Source organism: Podarcis tiliguerta (assembly GCF_965153285.1).
Source record: "Podarcis tiliguerta genome assembly, chromosome: 3".
In the NCBI taxonomy this organism is placed as follows: Eukaryota; Metazoa; Chordata; class Lepidosauria; order Squamata; family Lacertidae; genus Podarcis; species Podarcis tiliguerta.
The window spans coordinates 45,760,483-45,780,847 of NC_139536.1; the positions used below are offsets into that span (position 1 = coordinate 45,760,483).

The window sequence follows — 20,365 nt, forward strand, 5'->3', positions numbered from 1 at the left end:
CTGCCCAGAATGGCTGGAGAAACCCAGCCAGATGGCTGGGGTATAAATAATGAATTATGATTATGATGATGAAAGGGAAGGTGCAGCTCCCCTATGAGGAAAGGTTGCAATGTTTGGGACTTTTGGGTTTAAAGAAAAGTTGACTAAGAGGCAACATGATGGAAGTTTTTAAAATTACTCAAGCCTGGAGAAAGTGGATTGTGAACCCCCACTCCATAACACTAGAACATGTGGACATCAAATGAAGGTGAACGTTGGAAAGTTCAGGACAGATTAAAGAAAGTGCTTCTTCATACAACACATAGTCAAACTATGGAACTTGCTGCCACGGGAAGTGGCAATGGCCACCAACTTGGATAGCTTTTGAAAGAGGATTAGACAAAGTTATGGAGGGAGAGGGCTGTTGAGGGTCACTAGCCACAATGGCCATCCTCTCCCTCTACAGTTGGAGACAGCAGTTCTTCTGAATTCCAGTAGCTGGAAGCTCTTGTGCTTGAATCCTGATTACTGATTTCCCACAAGCATTTGGCCACTGTGAGAACAGGTTGCTGGACTAGATGGGTCAATGGCCTGATCCAGCAGGCTCTTCTTATGCTCTTACATACAAATATGTACTCATAATAGAGCTCATATACCTGTTCAATAGCTGCTCAAGAGGTGTGCAAATGAATGCCAGCATAAGCACATGATTCATCCAGCGGATTTATCTCACCACCACGTTTATTTTAATTTTATGCTAGACAGCTTGATATCTTCTTTTGTTTTCTGTTGGAAAGGTGCATGTCATTAGAATCCCTTAGGGACGTCATATTACAAATCGTTGTTAACTGCCTAGAATAAGAAAACCTTCCCCCACTCCGCCTTAATTCTCTTAGCGTGAAGGCCTAGTGGGCCTTCCTGGGACAATGTTTACAAAGCTGGATGCCTTCACTGTGCTTGCCCAGTACTGAGCCATGCAAGAACTGGCACCTTGTAAGAAAGGAGCCAAGTAACAGTGGGCCAGGTGCTGTATAGTAAAATGCGAAAGTTCGCACAAGCTGACTTTTGCTCCCCCGGCCCATTTATTTTCATTTTCATGGCAGATTAGGGGAAAAAAATGTAGCCTGCCCAGTCTGCTTAAGTAACACATGGTTTATTCACAGGGGGAATTGCCAGAAATAACAAAGCGTCCCCCTGCCCCACCATAAGAAGCAGAACAAACAATCTGTGTGCAATTTGAGACCCAATTTTCTACAGCCTCCCTACGGCCCTGTTAACATAGCTGTCTGATTACTTTTTTCTTGAACTGGAACTATGACCCGACAGGAGGCGCCTCCCCCTCTTTTTTCCCATGGATTTCAGATCAGATTTTTGTTGGATTTCTCATGATACGGCTCCAGCGTAACTGACTTTGCAGCAGTTTACATGCTATCCTGACACAAGATGGTCCCTTCTGCCTGCTACATGTTTTAAATTGGAAACGAGATGAGCGGTTTCTCTCTGGCTTGTGTCAGATTGGCTCATAAACCAACCAAGATGCTTCTCCAAATATCTCAACCCTTAACCCTCAACTTCTTTTCTTCAACTGGTGTTCTGGGAGCAGCAAGGAGAGGAGATGGAGGGAGGTCTTCCCACTTCTGGTGTGCTCCACCCCATAAGGCCTTGCAATAGCTCATGGGAAGGATAGTTTTCTCAATGTATACTGGCATTGCAGTCACATATGCACCTCACATTTGCACTAATTGGTCATCAGCTCTGTATCTAGTCTTATATCCATGGGCCAACCGCTCCTGAACAAGTTGTTCCTCTTATATGTCTACCTAAACATCCAATCATTTTGTTGCATCTTGACACTAAAAAGCTTCTACTTTTCGAGCTCTGTACTAGTCCACTAGGATGTTGACCACATAGTGTAGGGAATAAGCTCAAGGCAGTCTCCAGAGTTCACGAGGGTGTAATCGTTTCTTCACCAAATTGTATTTTTATTTAGACCATAGATAAGGAATTATTACAGTTTCACATAACGATATTCAATACATTTATATTATAGCCTTTTCATGTGGCAACTCAATAAGATAATAACAACAGCAACAAAGGAGGAATGTGTAGGTAACAGCTTCAGTGGAGTCCCAACAGTTTCCCCAAATCCCTTTCTTGATTTTGTACTCTTATGACATAATTTTTTTTCCAGGTGCAGGCAATAATCTAATTTTCTGCCTCTCTGCATGTTTAATTTCAGGATTTTTATTTTGCTTTCCTGCCATTTCCCTTCTTGGCCTTTTCCCACAAATCAACACTTTCTGCATATATCTCCTTGAACAAATTGATATGCTGCTGTTTGGAGGTTCTGGTAAGTAACTTATATTGTGTAGATAATGCCTGCACGCAACAACTCTCTCTCTTCATGATCATCAACACGGATAAATATGGCGACCAGAAAACCTTTGGTGTTGCCTCTTTGGTAGCAATGCTGGCTGCAGCCACCCACCCACCCACCCATCCATCCATGGAAGGGCTTGGGACACTGGGGTCTGGTGGCACTTCCTTGCATCTGTGTCCCATTGAGCAACCAGTCAGGTGCACTAAACACACCTAGTTCCAACCTACAGCAGCCTTAGTGAGTTTCTATGAGATCGGGGAGAAGTGATGTTAAACAGGGCCTTTCTCCTCAATCATGGTTCTTCCTCTAGCCTCTCCATGCCTCTCCTCTTCAGCTGTTTTACTATCCCATCACAGGTCTCGCTTTTGTGGGCAGGCACTGTGGTCTGGCGGAGCTGCCTGAGGCTGCCCACAGCCATGTCCTGTTCAGCAATCACTTTGATATGTGTTGAATTAGTAATGCTTCAGGTTGTCATTTTGGTCTCTCCACGTCCAATAACATATTCAATTTTTTTGACTTGGGCAAAACCCTTGTCATAATTGGCAGGAATCTGTCAAAGAATCATAGAATTGTAGAGTTAGAAGGGACCCTGAGGATCATCTGGTCTGACCCTTCAATGCAAAAATATGCAGCTGTCCAATGTGGGAATTGAACTTGCAACCTTCGCATTATCAGTGCCACGCTCTAACCAACTGAGCTATCCATGACATATTTTAATTTGCGCCATAACAGCTATATCCAGAGAGGAAGCAGTGCGTTTTGATTTTTGTATTTCAGCTGCTGCCGGGATGATTTCTTCGCTGTACAGTATTTCTCGGAGCTTCATAGTTGTGATTGTCCTGTACGCATTCTGTTTCAATGCAGTAAAGGTAAGAAGGGGAGTGATTCTGGTGGCAAAGCAGGGCAGCTGCTACTGTGGTTCCAGTCTCAGTTTCTCTGTTTTCTTCTGTCTACAGACCTATAGATAATGTATAGATAATGCTCAGATTTGCAATATTTTCCCTACTTGCAAAAAAAAAAAAGGGGGGGGGGGAGTTTGTGAAACTTGGTGTATTGTGCATATATGCTTCAACAAGGAGACCCTGCATCATAACTTACGTTTGTGGAACATAAATGTGGAAGGAAGGCCACTGTGCAAGTGGAGCTTCTCTTGTGAAAACTGAAAAAGGAGAATTTAAAGTGGAAGGAGCTGGGAAATATTGTATGCGATTATGGAGGAGAGAACGAAAATCTTAATGCTAACACATTAATCAGTTGCTTTGTATAGTTTTGTACTTTCCGAGGGTTAGCTGAACTTCCAAATCGCCTTTGGTAAATAGCGTTAAGGACAATCCTTTTAAACACGTTCTGCCATTTGCACATCTCTTCACAGCACAATCAACTAAATTACAGCAGGCAGGTGGCTTTGTAGATAAGCAATCTTGCCCATAGGCTCGACTTCATACTGCTTTGAAATGTGCTCATAATGCTACCCTGAAGTTGGAGTGCGCTGCAAAAGATTTACAAGATATCTCCTTCAAATTACACATATTAACTGCAGACTTTCTGTTCACACAGGAAAATTATGCCTCATTTGAATTTTTATAACTCTGTTCTTTTTGAAGATACTCCTAAAGCAGAAAAATTAGGCATGCAAAAATGATACTACTTATTTCACCTTCTAACCTTAGTCCACTCTGGATTTGGAATTTTCATACCTCTTTATGGTGTGTGAAGTGAAGGCCTACGTGAGCCTGATTTCCTTTCTAAAAATGACTTTCATTTCCATTTCCGGGCATTCTTTTAGTGGAGTGGTGCACACTCCAAATTCAGTAGAAAGGGCACTCAGATTTCATAGTGCTTTCCCTCCTGCTTTGCTTGTGGTCTGCATAGATAGAATATAATAAGAAACACACACACACACACACACACACACACACACACACAAACACTTTCTCCGCACAGAGATTGCTTGTCCTGTTGATCAGTGCAAGTGGTCATAGAGAACTGAAAAATGATAAATAAGAAGGAAACATTTTGAATGTGTTTTAATTGTTGTAACTCACCTTGGGAAACTTCGGGTAAAGGACAGGCGATAAATTGTAATAATAACAAACAAATAAACAAAATAAATAATAATAAATGAACCAAGCAGATGTGGAACAGAAGGATTAATATATATTTGGGCGTGCGTGCACACACATACACATCCCTTGTCATATAGCATTTTGCTACTTGTGAAATGTAAAACCCAATGTGTTTAAAGCACACAAAACACAATTTCATGCAGTTCCCAGGATTATTGGGGAGGGGGATGTGCTTTAAATGTGTGGCGTGCATGCAACTTAGGTGACTACAACCTCAATACAAGTCAACATCACATCCTCTCCAGTGTGGTGTAGTGGTTAAGAGCGGTGGACTCGCAATCTGGTGAGCCGGGTTTGCGTCTCCCCTCCTCCACATGCAGCTGCTGGGTGCCCTTGGGCTAGTCACACTTCTTTGAAGTCTCTCAGCCCCACTCACCTCACAGAGTGTTTGTTGTGGGGGAGGAAGGGAAAGGAGAATGTTAGCTGCTTTGAGACTCCTTAGGGTAGCGATAAAGCGGGATGTCAAATCCAAACTACTACTACTACTACTACTACTACCCCTCTTCTTCTTCTTCTTCTTCTTCTTCTCCTCTCTTGTCAATTATCCTTTTTGAAATGCCTTCTTTATAATGGCCACCTCTTTCAGTGCGTGTATTGAAATGGGATTGGACTGAAGCTGGAACCTTCCTCATGCAGCGTTTCTTCTCTGTCACTGTTCTGTGCTCCAGCCCCTGAGTTTGCATTTCCCTCGGAAGCACTGAAAGACTTTTTGGATAACTGCCTGGCTTCAGAAGGCAATGACTTGCATCAAAGTTGTCAGATGGGAGTTGTGCTGTCTGTGAAGGAATAAGTAGTAAGGTGGAGACTCAAACCTGCCTACCCCCTGAATCCAAAGGAAGGCCTAGCTACCACCTTTGTTGCAGGATCTACCAGGAGATGACCAGCACTGTCCATCAACTACCTAATAGGACCCCATTCCAGTTTTAACTTGGGCTGTTCCTTAGCTTTTGACTCTCTCAAAATAAGCCCCCCAAATCAAGGGGAAGTAGGCTTATTTGTGGCATGATCCAACATGGAGTTAAGATGATACCCCATGAAGTCACCGATACCATTCAAATAATTCCTCTGTATCCTCCTGGTTATGGTTATTCCTAGTTTGCAAATGTTTATTATTCATGCCATTTTACAGTAAGTCTACACTGGAAACTGATTTGCTATTCCTGCTTTTAGGCACGCTTAGTGGCCGTACATGTACCGGTGTGCATTCTGTGCATATGTTCTAAGGCGCATTGAAGTACAAAATTGATTTACAGGCTCCTGTAGCTAATTACTGTTCAAGGCTTTCTTAACAGGTGGAATTTGGATATTTAAATTCTCTCACACCCATTGATTATATTAATGAGGCATGAAGTGCTTTGTGAGGCCCACTTTTTAGTACCAGTAACTTAATCCACACACCCATAACTTTGACTAATTTGTCTTAATTAACATTTCTGAGCGGCAAACTCTACAACGTAAAGGTAATCTTCAAACAGCTAGAATTCTCCGTAGATTTTTAAAACATGACTTGATATCCACAGAAGCACGTTTAAAAGAAAACCATGATTCTATTACATTCTGTTCATAGAGTAGAGAGAAAAACATGATCTGTATTTACAAATACTTCAGAATATGTGAGGCAGTTTTGGAGACAGGCTGCAAATTGATAAAAGTTCTTTAAATTAGAAAACTTTGGAGTCTTTCCTACAGCTATTCGAAAGATGAAATAGCTTTCAAGTTTTACTATCTATTATGAGTGATATGATACTCACAAATGTCAAAATGAATACGATTGTGATATTTTTTCATGGTTTTCCTTAGCAACTTGGTTTTGAATATGTACTGAGTCTTATTGTATTCTTTTATTTATATATTAAATTATATAACCCACCCTCCCTCCCAAAGGAAACTGGCTGTCAGTCACACAAGTGATAAAACAATAAAATAACTTCTAAAAGCACCTTAAATTTATGAAACTATTATTAGAGTGGCAACAGAGAAACATCTGGACCTCAAAGCAGAAGGAGAAAGATAGGCATTGCTTGCCTATACAACAATGGACCACAGAATGCTGGCATAATTAGGCCCAATTTTACTAGATGTGCAAGCAATGGCCATAAGTGTGAAATGCCACCAAGGGAGGCTGCTCCCTTCAGCTTTCAATGGGTGTGAGGCAGCTCCCTATACAGTTCCCGCCAATTTCTTTCATTTCTAGCTTTGCAATGGAGTCATTGAAATTGTCTGCAATATGGCGGGAGCTATATAACACCTGTGGTTTGCCACGCGAAGCTGCTTCTGTGTGGTTTGCATTGTTATTTCACAGAACCCATAAGGCAGCAGTTGTCTATATTAAGCAAGTGATGGAAGACACTGCTGTTTTATCGACTATTTTGCACTTTTAAGTGTTTTAAGACTACTCCATGTCATTGTGCTGGAAGGGAAATGAGATGGATTCACTATAAAGTATTCATTGTTCCTCTGGGTCTGCAGGTTTGTAGGAAGGAAATCGGTGGTCGGTCAGTGGGGTGGGCGGGTAGAATCATCTGACTTCCTGTGGTTTTCCTTGTTTCTTTTGCTGCTAACTGCTGATTTGAAAAGCTATTGTGGTTTATATAAGGATGCTATTGTGGTTTATATAATTATGCAGTGTGTCGGAAACATCACAACTTCTCCCAGATTAGAATTAACAGTGTAATTCTTCTAATATGTGGTGTTACAGTTGAATTTAAGGACATTTCCCCACCCTCATTTACTCCTGCAGGAGCCGTGGGACGCTCAACACATTCCTGCATTGTTCTCTGCTTTCTGCGGCCTTTTGGTTGCCCTTTCATACCATCTCAGTAGGCAAAGTAGCGACCCGTCTGTTTTAATGTAAGTCATCAGCAAATCCTTTTACAGATCTTTGTCACTATGGCTTATATTGATGCTCCTGTAAAATTAACAGAAATGGAATGATGTGGCTTTGATCTGTGTGGTGAGCATACCTGTGGGAGGAAAATCATCAGGAAAACCAGAAGCGAGAGGGTTCTTTGAGGTTACAAACCATTGCGCTTGATTGATTTTTGGTTAGATCCAGAAAGTCAATTCTTACATTTTTATGAGGGGGGAAAATAGCAGGCTTCTTTCTTTAGGAGGTCTTTAGGAATCTGTCTAGATGTGTAGATCCTGGGCTGTCTAGATCCTGGGTTGGGACATTAAGAGTGCATCTATATGACATGTGACTTGACAAACGGTGTCTTGACTCGCTGATCACAGTGATGCTCTGGGAAGCCCAAATCTTCACGGATTTTGCACAAGAATGGAATAAACACCCATTATAGCTCTTTAAAATTCCCCCAAAAGTACAAACATGTTTCCCCTTGTTGAAAATGTACCCACTTTTCATTCATGCTTATTTACAAAAAAAGAAGCTCCTGCGTTTTACTTTTAAGTGAGGAGTTTTGTGTCCTTGAAATCTTTGCTTGCTTGCCTTGTACAGTATCTAATCTCCTCTAATACCTTTAATCACATCTCTGCAGTTCGAACTGCTCTTAAATATCTTGTTTGGGATTAAAACACTTATTTCAGATATTTAAAAAGCATCAAATATTCATGGACTAACCACGATTAAAGTGCATAATCCTCTTCCCTCCCCCAAATTACTTTGAACTAAATTAAAGGGTATTCAAGGGATTGCAAATGTTCAGATGAGATGCAGTGCCATAAAGATGAAAAAGAAGTTGGAACACAAAACTAAATTTGAAATTAGCATTCCCGCCCCCCATTGATACAGCAGTTCTTAACCTCTTAATTATGACTGGTTGAAAGAAAAGAAACACTAACATTAAGTATAATTTTGCAAAACCCTTAAATCAATTCTCAAATTGTTTTCAGGTTATTTTCTCTAGTGCATTTTGCATATGTGCAAAAAAATGTTTTTTAAAAAATGTAGGTGCTAAGGATGTGGGGGCAAACTCACACCTTGAAAATGATACTTATTTGCCTCTTATGTTGTGTTTATTTAACTCCTTTTTGCTCAGTCTCCACATACCCAATTAAGAGAGTGGGGATGAAACTGTTGGTCCTACTGCACAGACCCCATCTTTGCATCCCACTATGTCTCATGGCCTGGATGCTTGCATGGAGAGTCTGCTGTACCTGAATAGGCTCCCGAGACAATGCAGAATCCTGATCTTCCAGGTTTCTTATTTCATGGGGAACCTCAGAGTGGAAGGTCTGCCTCTCCCCATATAAACCATCCCAGACTCTGTGGTCATCATCTGAGACCCTTCTTCGTGTTCCTCTCCATGTGAGAATGGAGGGTGGCAACACAAGAAAGGGCCTTTTCTGTAGTGGCTCCTCATTTGTGGAAGGTTCTCCCCAGGGAGGTTCTCCTTGCACCTTCATTATATATTTTTAGGCAACAGCTGAAAGCGTTCCTCTTCAACCAGGTCTTTGGCTGATTAATACCTTTTAAATGTATCTTTGGGAAAGGGGGGGTATTGCTTTGTTGTTATTGTTTTAATTATTTACTTGTGTTCTTACCTTGTATTTTATTTTGTGATCTGCCCTGTGATTTTGTGATGAGGGGTGGTATCTAAATTTAATAAATATAAATAAATACAACCTCCTTGTGGGTACCATTGTTGACTTTCTGTCCCTGACACACAGAGGGCTGCAGGAACAGTGGCATGAGGCACATGGGAACCCAATGGCTGCATCTCTGCTCTCCCCCTTGTATGATGGTAATCACAGTTGGGGGGCGGGGCAGGGAGAAAATAGCTATACTTGTACCCAGACCAGCCCTGTAGTGTTGGCCTGTTAGTCATGAGCAGTCACCTTCAGCCAGATCCTGAAATACCTCCATGTGATGGTCTGTTGAGTGGTGATGATCTTCTGTCATGGGTCACTGTAGAGCATCAGAGACTGGGTGGGGCTCACATATTTTTGTAGTGGCTTCCCCTTGTTTTACCCAGACGAGTTAGAAAACATAGCCACTAATGCCTAGTTTGCCTTATAAATAGCTCATTTACAAGCTGTTATATGAAAATGTCCTAAATGAGGGGTTTTTTGTGTGTGTTTTTTAAACCAGGTCTCTTATTCAATGTAAATATTTCCCTCACTTTCTGCATCAACATTTGGAAGATTCACAAACGGATCCGCTACCCGAGAAGATGAGAGAGTCAGTGGTAGGTTTCGTTTCTTTGTTTTTATGGGGAGCCCATGCAAAGGCGTCATCTGAAATCCCACAACCATGCTGTGATATTATTTCACACACAAAGTGTCAAGATGTCTGGTCAAATTATTTAAATCTCTAGCAGAGAAGCAAGTCTGGGGTAGAGCTGCGAATTGCTTCAGATGAATGACAGTGGAAGAAAGAAAGGCTTTAGGGACGGCAAGGCTGCTTTCCTCGCTCTTAACTTCTCCTCCTTTGGCACGTAGACGGAAGTCGCTGGGATTCTTCAGTGCTGAGGGTGTTGCAAAATTGCATCTTCTGTGAATGGAAATCATTATGTCTTCCATGAGAAAATTAACAGGAGCTGCCTACGACACTCGTGGTTAAAACAGGCATTATCCGGGGTGTTGATTAGAAACAGAACCTTAAAGCAGTCGTGTTGGGTCTCTGATTTTGCTCAGAACAGCAGTGAAGGCTGAAAGGGGTTTAGCTTTCCCTTCCTGTGCCACTTCTGCAATCTAAATTGCTCCTCCAGAACTTTTGTTAGCTCACTATGGAAAAAGCACATGCACAATGTCGGTACCTGTACCTGTATTGGAGAAAGACCATAGATAGCTACTGATAGAGAGGCTTGCATGCAGAAGGTCCCAGGCAGCACTGGGGAATACCCCTATCTGAAACCCTGAAGAAACTCTAGCATTCATTGCAGACCAGGGGGTAGAAATAGTGCAAGGCCCAAAATCACATGAGAATCCTTCAGGAGTAGAGAAAGCCCCCATACCTTTGCTCTCAAATGAGTAGAATGCTATTAAGGCACCAGGTGATGCATTGGAGGGGATGGGCTTTGGCAGCATGCCATTGCCCTCCTTGTGTGCGTGACATGTGAGGAGGCCCCTGGAAAGTTGGCTAGGAGGGTTTAGCGCCCTCAGGCCCCCAAATAAAAAGGTTCCCCACTCCTACAGTAGTTAGTTCTAGGCTAGAGGGACCAATTTGCTAGTCTGGCACAGTATCCTATATTCTTACCTATATTTTTCCACACTAAGATTAGTGGGGAGGATTTTAGATGGAGAAAACAGGTGTGTCAACAGGTTAAGTCGCTTCCCTCCACTGCTGTATTAATAAAAATTGAAGGCCCCTGAGGATACTTTGCATCCCCTGCTTTGTTTCTTTTTAACTTCAATAATAGACACCCCCCCCCACTTCATACCCTTCTTTTGTCAACTTACAATCTGCTTTAAACTCACTCGGTGAATGCTGCTACACGCCAACCCAATTGCCACAAGCACTGTGACATTCCAGGGGTTGTAGGTGTGCCTTAACCCAGCCAGGGCTTGTTTTCCCTTTGGACAAATGAGGCATAGCCAAGACTCTGGTGTCTTTAGGATATATGGCTTGTTTACACATATATACAACCTGAACCTAGCCGGGCTCACAGCATTAGCACCCAAAAAGGTCCCTTCTTCTTCCATAGCTTTTAGTCTTTCACTCAAATGGACAGCAAGCATCATCATGCCCTGCCCCTCTCCAGTTTACATTTCTGCTACTGGTCTGAACCCTCCGCTTTTATCCCCTGAGGGATAAAAATGTGTTGTCTAGATTATTGATTGGGGGTTATAGGTAGTGTTGTGTGTGTTTTAAATAGTGCTATTGTTAATGTTTTTATATGCTGTTACTTGCCCTGGATCTGTTCTGTCTGGTGAAAGGTGAATTAAAAAGTAATATAATATAATATAATATAATATAATATAATATAATATAATATAATATAATATAATATAATATAATATAATATAATATGTAATTAATGGATGATGCAGCCCTACCACAAAGCAGCACGAGATAGCCACTTCAGGTAGCTGACATTGGTAGTTAAAGTAATTAAGAAAGTAAAGTAAAAAATTGAAATATTTATTCCCAGAGGTAGGGAGAAGGCCTTGTGGGATTTTCTGCCTCAGGTACGAAAGTAGCTTGACAGCAGCTTTCAGCTGCGGAGGTGGTTGCTACATTGCCTGAGGTAGCAAAAACTCTTGAACCAGCCCTGGATTCCTCCGAAATTAATTAAAGGGCATTTCTTGACAACTCTAACAGCTACAGACACAATTCCTGCTCCTCTACTTAAGTTTGTAATAGATACCATTAATGGGACTGACACTAGCATCCAAGAGTTAGCAGAAATCCCCATGTCACAGCAGTTGCCTCATTTTGTGTCCATGAAATGATTTTTCTATTTATTCCAAAGTCCTGTCCACGTGGCAACTTCCTGCACTTCTGCTTGGGTACTGTGGACCAGACAGGGATTGCAGAAAAGACCTTGGAAAAGGCATATTCCTTCCCCTGGCATCTTCAGACCCAGATTCAACCTTCAAGATATTTGTAAATCAAGCATCCCCTTAAGTGTTGACTATGGTGAATTGAACAATATTTTGCAGTGCCCAACCACACTTGAATATAACTTGGTTTACAAGTTACAGCTTCCCTTAAGTGGGATTTATGTCCCTTGTGGCTTGCAGAGTCAAGCTGCATCAAGTAATATTGTTAAATGTTGAATTGAAGTTGGCATGTGAAAAAGTAATATAACATATGTGTGTTCCTGCCTATCTAGCCTGATGGTTTCAGTTTGGTAATAAGGAATGTAATAGCTAACGTGTGATGCACATGTTTGTGTGTGCACACACAGAGGGAGTATAGAATTATGTGGATGATATTTATTTTTAAGTTGGGTACCTTGAAATCAATACCATTTGAGCTGAAGATAATTGGTCCACTCTTCAGGATGAATCTAGGGGGATTTACTATTTAAAATAAGCCTCTCTGATTCCCCTCCAAATTAGCAATAATTTAGCACTGCATTTTCCAGTGACCTTTGCTACATTTTTGTTGCTTGAATGGCACTGTAACAATTGTCAGCCTTGGTGACTGGAATCAACAAGGCGGCTGCATTGGCTAATTAACCACTCAACTTGGAGAATGGAACTTCCTAGCTTTATAATTAATTTCATAGGCATCCACATGGTTGATTACTGCATTAACCAGCAGCCTAAGGGTATTCATGTGTTACATTCAAACTCTAACTTCCTTCCTGGACTGTAGCAGTAGTGGAGAATCACAGCTCCAAAAAAACAAACCAAAAAACAAACCAAACCACAATTAAATGCAAAAAGAAGAATTGCATAGTTCTCTCAGAGTTGAGACAGGGTGGTATGAAATTGGCATTTTCTTTGCAGAAGGTTAGACGAAAGTCTAAACTATCAAAAATCGCAACCCAAATCCCACCAGGCTCGTTTTTACTGGGGGTTTTCCCCCCTTCCTGTTATACATATTCCAAACACAGTGGGCTGAATCTATAGTCACCCTGCTGCATTCACACTGTTGGATTCTGTTTTGCATATCTATTGGCATAACACCATGGATGGGAATGTGCATTACTATCTGATTTGTAAAGCAAATGAGAATATGCCTCTCACCAACAATATGCAATGCAGTAATGCAGTGCAGTTCTATAGTGTATCCAGATCGCATCAGTGGATACTAATTTCAGTGCAAATGTGCATCGCACCATATCCAATAAACCTTGACTCCAGTGGGAGAGAAAACAATGTTGTAGTTGCAAACCCTAACTGGTGGGCTTTGGTGGTGTTTCCAAGGGTGTTGGTGGCATACCTACTATTTTTATGCCTTGGGGGCGGGGGGGTTGCTTGTGTGTTTTTCTGCTTTTGGGCTTAACACATGTACAGTATAGAGGCCATTCGTTCCACTGCCAGAGTATACTGAATTCTTGAGACTATGCAATTGCTATGCCCTTTTGTTTAGCATTTTCTGTTGCTCTTCCCGACTGTCATCAAGATTACTAGATGTGGCTATACTTCTCTATGCTCATTGGAGGGCTGATATAAATAGTATTATTATTATATTACATAACGTTATGCTTTAGCAGCAAAGCTTCAGCCAAGGAGGCAATAAATAAGTGGTTCATTCGTGCTGTGCAGCTTTATCCTAACAGTTACCCTGAGCCTTAGGCTAAGTTGAGAGAAAGTGATTAGCCAAGGGGAACTTTATGGCAGATTGGGGGATTCACACCCAGGTCTCCCCAACTCCTAGTTTGACTCCGCTCAACCCACTAAGCACTGCTCCTGTACAATCCCCATGCATTTCAGAGGTGGAGTGTGTGTGTGTGTGTGTGTGTGAGAGAGAGAGAGAGAGAGAGAGTTTCCTGTGTTAAAGGCAACTAAAGCAATACTTTGCCAACATTTTTACCTGAACAGCAACTGGGGAATGCTTTAATTCAGGGCTTGTCAACATTTTCGGGTGACCCATGGGCATAGTTTTGGGGTCCCAAGACACATTTGCAAACTGGAGAAGCTGTTGTGGGTGGCTCACACCCAACCAACCAACCAACCAAACACTGCAGTCTATTATGTTGGCTACAGCAGAATGCCTTTTTTCAAGCCCCATTTCAGCCTGTGGGGTTGCGGGGGGAGGGGACCCTGTGGGTGCCAGGGAAGGCCTCTGCCTGCGTGGATGCCATGCTGGCAACCCCTTCTTTGAGCAGTGACTGATGTGAATTTCATTGCAACTGTCAACTTCTGAAGATGGAGTAGCTTCATTTAGCAAGTCAAATTGGTCTTAACTTGAGTTTGATCATTTTAAAATTATATTCACAGAGGGAAACCTTGAAATCAGATCTCATTGTGTGCTCCGTGGCGGCTGTGCTGTCATTTGCAGTCAGTGCCAGTACTGTTTTCTTGTCATTAGGGGTAGGTATTATAATTCCTTTCTTCTACATTATTTCCTAAGATATTGTCTCTGTTATTCAAAGCAAGGAGATCTCATTATAGGCCATTATGGAAGACACATTAGCAGACGAAGGAATATTTGCTTGTGAGTGGTACTGGGAGTTTTGTATCACTTCACACATATGAAAATCCAGTTTTTAAATATGAGGTGCGATGCACTAAGATGTTTTTTGGCCATGGTGACGCAAAGCCTCTGGTACAAATTGGCTGAGCTACTGTAATGCCTTGGAAAGTTTATGAGCATTCAGAATACTGAGAAAACCTGCCAGCTATAGGATATCTGTGACAGTCAGGCTTTCGTGAGTTGAAATGAAAGGTTTTTGCCAAGAAAAGCCTGCCACAGTGTAAGGACAGGAGGTTCCCTAGAGCCCTTGGCACTAGGGAGGAATTGGGGGAAAGTCCTGTTGTGCTAGTGGAACTTATTGCACTAGATGCAGCTAGCTTATCTCCTAGCATTATGTCCAAATAAAGCAATTGTATGCAGTGTTTATGTGCCACTATTAGCAGTGGCCAGGTGACAGTGTCATGCACTCCAAGATCATAACCATTTCAGGTGATCTTCACATCTTGGCCATAGCGTGTCAACCAATTGTTGTACCCCTTATTTTCTGACTTCCATTCATTTTTATCATGGAAGCAATTTCTATATACTGCCTGAAGCATTCCTTACGCTTCAGCCTTGTATCTGGCATATTCTGATTTTCTATTGGCATTCCGTTAAAAAAGACACTTTCTGTGTTTTATGACCCAGCACAACGGACTCCTTAGGCTGTGAATGTGCAAAAAACCAAACAAACACAAACAAAAAGCATGTGCGCGCGCACACACACACACACACACACACAGAGAACAAGTTTAGCAAAGGCGGGTGAAACACTACAGCAACCTTTATCTTCTCTTGAACAAAAATATAAGTGTGTAATAAAGCACACGGTAAAGAGTAACTGAGAGACAGGAGAGTTTGCTTTCGTTTCCTCAGTCCCACATCTGCCTGTACAAGCATGTTTTCCAAAATAAAAATGGGCAAATGTTGAATGGAAAGAGCAATACAAAAAATGCGGTTCTTTTTTTAAACTATATATATTATAGTACTTAATATGTTGTTTTTAAATGAGATTTGGTTTCTCCCCCCCCCCCCTTTTCTTCTCCTTTCAACTCAGCCATTTCTCAGCATTGTGCTTTATGCTTTAGCGTGGACTGTGGGATTCATAACACACTACCTAATTCCTCAGCTTCGCAAGCACCATCCATGGCTGTGGATCTCCCACCCGATCCTTAAAAATAAAGAATACCAGCAGAGAGAATTAAGAGGTGTGTAAAAGCTTCTTCTTCTTTTTTTAAGAAAAAAGTTTTAAGTGACACTGTCTATATGTGCTTTACATTATAATGATTTTTTTTGTACATCAGTGAGAGTAATCGTCCATGGAATACAAAGGGAAATGAAAACAGGCAGATTGTGGCAAAGTCAATTGTTGGGTGCAAGAATAATAGCATATCAGGGATCAGGCAGAAGCCTCTCTGAACGTGCAGTTGAGACACCCAAGAAGAGAGAGAGACAGAATCTATCTGATCCTGAATTCTCTTTGCCCATTCCAGTGATATTACTCAAAGTGGAGTCTTGCAGATAAATTTGCATATATATATATGTATATCTCTTTTTTAAAAAGCTGTATCAAAGGTGTTTAAAAATTATTACAATATAAAAACCATACAATAAAAGCATTAAAAAGTTCAAAAAATAATATAAAAGCAAAAACATTAAAAACTTTTAAAAAGTCAATTAATTCCCCTGTGGACTCCATTCTGAATAGAACTCCCGTGGATCATGTAAACACCCACCCACTTTTTCATTACTAATTCTTGTTAGATTGTTTCCCATTGCATTTACCTCAATTGTTGCTATGTATCTTTGAAAACCTCAAAATAAATATTGCAAGAAAGCAATGTTGCAAAATCGGGTGCATTTTGACCTACCAAGCTCTTCCTTAGGGTATTCCTGTAAGCACATCCAGCAATCGCATTTGTGTGCAGAGCTGTTCCTGATTCAGGTGCTAGCAGTCAGATTGCTGCCTGCGCTTGTGGGAAGGAAGCATAAGGAAACAGGTCAGGGGTGAGAGGAAGCAAGACAGGTGAGCGATCCCTCTTCCTGCTGAATTCGTCTACCCTCTCTCTGTGTGTGACGATCCTGGATCATGGCTTGTTTTTACCTTTTACTGGAGATAAGTAAAACACACACACAACAATTTATGAAAGTATATTTGAACAAATAAAGTTTGACAATAGAAAGCAGCATTGCTGAATTGCTGAAACTGGTTTTTTTGTGGTTGCTTCCTTCCTTTTTTATATCCGTTCAGCGTTTCGACTGCTGTCAGGGATGGTAATTTGCTGTTCTCTCAGTGACCTCAACCCACTGAGCCCTGCTGCTATGCAATTTCCTAGAGGCCTGGCAGAGATTCAGTAAAGAACTAATTGGCATAAACGGATATTGTGTTGTAGTAGTGGATGACAAGTTTCTCCCTTTGTTTAGAACAACCTTTACAACCTGCATCCTCTATTTATGTCAGCCAACTAACCTGAGCGCTTGTAGTTGTTCTGGCCTTTGACTTTAGTTTTGTCTAATTTATCAGGAAGCTATTTATATGAAGTCAGACCATTGGTCCATCTGGCTCAGTATTGCCTGCTCTGATTGGCCGCAACTCTCCAAGGTTTCAGGCAGGGAGTCTAGCTGGATATGGCAGAGATTGAACCTGGAACCTTTTGCATGCAAAGCAGGTGCTTTGCTGGGGAAGCTGTAGTCCTTCTCCAAGCTTCTTACAATCTTAAAAAGAAACAAGAACAAAAAACCCACTGCATGCTGATGAATGAGTTTAATGCAGTATGTGCAACCCATAATTAAAAAATGCATTTCAGTGTTTAAATTTCTGGCAGAATTCTTTTTCAGATATTTGGATGCAAACTAAAGTTTGGGTGGCATGAATACACGAGACTGTGATTTAAATTTCCTGCCCTGTAGTGTCGTGAGGAACATTAAATTTGAGGTTTTTAAAAAGTCATATTGTGGGTATTTTGGAATTGCTATCTTCAGCAGGTGGTGTCTGGAGACTTCTTTCCAGTTCTCCTAGAAATCTGTTGGCTAGGAGCCAGCTTGTCTTTGGATAACCCTCACTTTTTCTTTGCTCCAATTAAGAAACTTGCTGTCAACTTTTGATGGGCCTGTGCTTTAATCGCTCTCAATATGTGTTTTTGACGTGTTTGAAGATAAGAACGTCAAGACAGTAGGTCTCGTCTGTGACCTCAGTCTCTTCTTGAAACCAATCCAACAACTAGATACTCTGCAGAGAAACATATTTATAAGATGCATTATTTAAATTTAAAAAAGATGCATTATAATGTTAAGTGTCTTTGGCAGGAGGGTGTTGCAAGGAAATATATTCGCAGAACAATCAATCTTGAAAGAGGGTCTTTGATACCAAAATGTACTGAAGAATTTCTAGTTTTTTACAGTTTATTACAAAATGACATAGAGAGAGTAAAGGAAGTGCAGGTCTTCTTTGTTGGTTTATTTCCAGATGAAAATAAAATGCTAACAGCCAGTGAGTGTTAGAAATGACTTTGCATTCTGGCATTGCTTACATTTATGACCCAGCCTTCTGATGCAATCTTCTGGACTTTGTTTTCATACTAACAGACCAGGACTGTGATGCACTCCACCAAATACTTTATTCTCATATGGCACAAGATTCAACTTTGTTTCCCCCCCAAAGAATTCTTCCAAAGCCAACAATATTATCTAAGCTATGATTTGTGCCCAGGTTGGAAACCAAATGTGTTTCAAGCTAAGGGTTACCTGGCTCAGTTCAGAAGGTAAAATGTTAAGTACTAGAAGAAGAAGAAAGCCACCTGCAACCAATGTATCTTTGAACAAGAATTTTACTCTCTGATTTGAGAGCTTAAGATGTGTTGGGTTTTCTGCCTGCTTAATAACTTCCCAACTGCTATTGCTATTGACCTGCCTTCTCTGATGTTTTTGCTGTTGCCCTGCTATTCACATATAGTGCTATGGCTTGTGCATCCCCTTAGTTAAGATTAGTTTTCTTCACTGCAATTTTCTGTTGTTTCTAGAACTGCTGTTAAATCTGCATTCTTATAGAGCTCTGATCTAATTACATATGCAATACTGACCAGGGATCCAATGCTTAATCAACTTCTAGGTGCTCATATGAATCCAATGCCCCTTTGGAGTTTCACTTTGGTATCCTAGCACATTTCAGATTTTGATGAGAGATCAACACCTCCCTCCCAATCAGAACCAATTTTGGCATTCACATTCCATGTGATAAATGAATAAATCAGCTAATGCCATGTGTGAGACAGATGAGCTATACCCTGTTATGCACGGCAAGAGTTTTGACAGAACATCACTTTGTTTTGAAATTTTCAGGTGCTGCCCATTTAATGTGGTTTGAAAGACTCTATGTGTGGCTTCAGTGTTTTGAAAAGTACATCTTGTATCCGGCAATAATACTGAATGCCCTCACCAATGACGCCTTCTCAATCAGCAAATACAAGAGGCTGACTCCACAGTAAGTTACTTAAATGTTGTGATACATTATTTGTAGAATTAAGAGCTGGACAATATCATTTATGCATCTGGTCTACCATTCAGGCTTCCACAACTTGTGACCTGCCTCTCCTAAACTGCTATCACCTATAGCAGCCATTATTTGTAACTGGAGAGGCGCTTGATGTCTCTCCTGTCTCTCCCTCCAGGTTGGCCTACCCATTGGCCGCATTGAGACCTTTGCATCAGGTGGTGCGACAGGAAAGGCGATGGATTTATGTGCCCTCACCCCACTAACTCACCACTGTTTAGTGTTGTAGGAGTGCTCCTTTGCTGAAAGTGGGACTGTCCAGTGGGGCCTCTTCCTTGGAAGAGTGCTGAGCAAGGTGGCCTCAGAGATTTGTCCACCCCTACACAAATGGGGCCATAGGAGCTCTGATTCAGGTGGCAAAATGTCTTGCACTAACCCTGGCCATGCAGGCATCATGAGCCTTAACCTAGTGGGCTGCCCTATGTGGCTGGAGGATAGCATTTGCTCTTCCCCTTGCCCTTCCTTCTTGGACTTCATTCTTCTCCAGGGATGCCAAACCCAGCAAGCTCTCTCATGACGTTGGAGCATGCCTGCCAGTGAGTTCAGAACTCATCTTATCTGTGTTGCTTTCAAAACTGAAAGTACAGATGAGAGAAGAAGCTCTGACAGCCCCCGAAAGAGTTTCTGACATTTCATTCGCATGGCAACATTTAGCTGATTGTTTGGAGTAGCCTTATCTGTAGCAAACCTAAAGATCTGCTTGAAGGGACATGGAGCAAAGAATAAGTGCCTTTTAGATTCATATCCACCGAAATCCATCCAGGCTGAAAATCCCAAATGAACGACCAGATCACAACATGTATCAAGGTCTTGAAAAAACTGGCACATGTCACTCATTGGAGAAGACATTCTGAAACCTTGTGGCTTGTTTTCATTTAATTTGAAGGTAGTGGCAGCATCACAGTTCCTTTATGAAACAACATGTACAGGATTTGCATCAATAACTTATCTCAGGAATGGGGAAACCTGTGGCCCTCTAGATGCTGCTGGACTCCAACCCCTGTCCTCCCTCACCATTAGCAGTGTGGCTGGTGCTTATGGGAGTTGCAGCCCAATAACTTCTGGGGGACCTCAATTTCCCCATCACTGCTTTACCATCCCTTCTCTGAGGTGACATAATTCCCACTTGGCTGATTTCAGTAGTCAACCCATACAGAAGTTTGTTTCCATGGATGAAAGGTGCCCTGAAACTCCTAGTACATCCCTTTGGGAATGGGTCAGGCAAGCTTCTATTACAAAAGGAAATTGCTTGGTTCACTGAGGTAAAAATAACTAAAACTGAACACATTTGCAATCTTATA

At 41.5% G+C, this 20,365-nt stretch overlaps 1 protein-coding gene across 1 annotated transcript in view; it reads left to right on the forward strand.

Moving 5' to 3' along the window:
* PCNX2 (pecanex 2) overlaps positions 1-20,365 on the forward strand; it is a 109,696-nt gene that overhangs the window by 37,143 nt on the left and 52,188 nt on the right. The window contains exons 15-21 of the mRNA XM_083433868.1: positions 2,219-2,329; positions 3,137-3,228; positions 7,226-7,335; positions 9,536-9,632; positions 14,281-14,373; positions 15,573-15,723; positions 18,854-18,995. Of these exons, the coding sequence (XP_083289994.1) occupies positions 2,219-2,329; positions 3,137-3,228; positions 7,226-7,335; positions 9,536-9,632; positions 14,281-14,373; positions 15,573-15,723; positions 18,854-18,995 (796 nt within the window). The remainder of the gene's footprint in view (positions 1-2,218; positions 2,330-3,136; positions 3,229-7,225; positions 7,336-9,535; positions 9,633-14,280; positions 14,374-15,572; positions 15,724-18,853; positions 18,996-20,365) is intronic.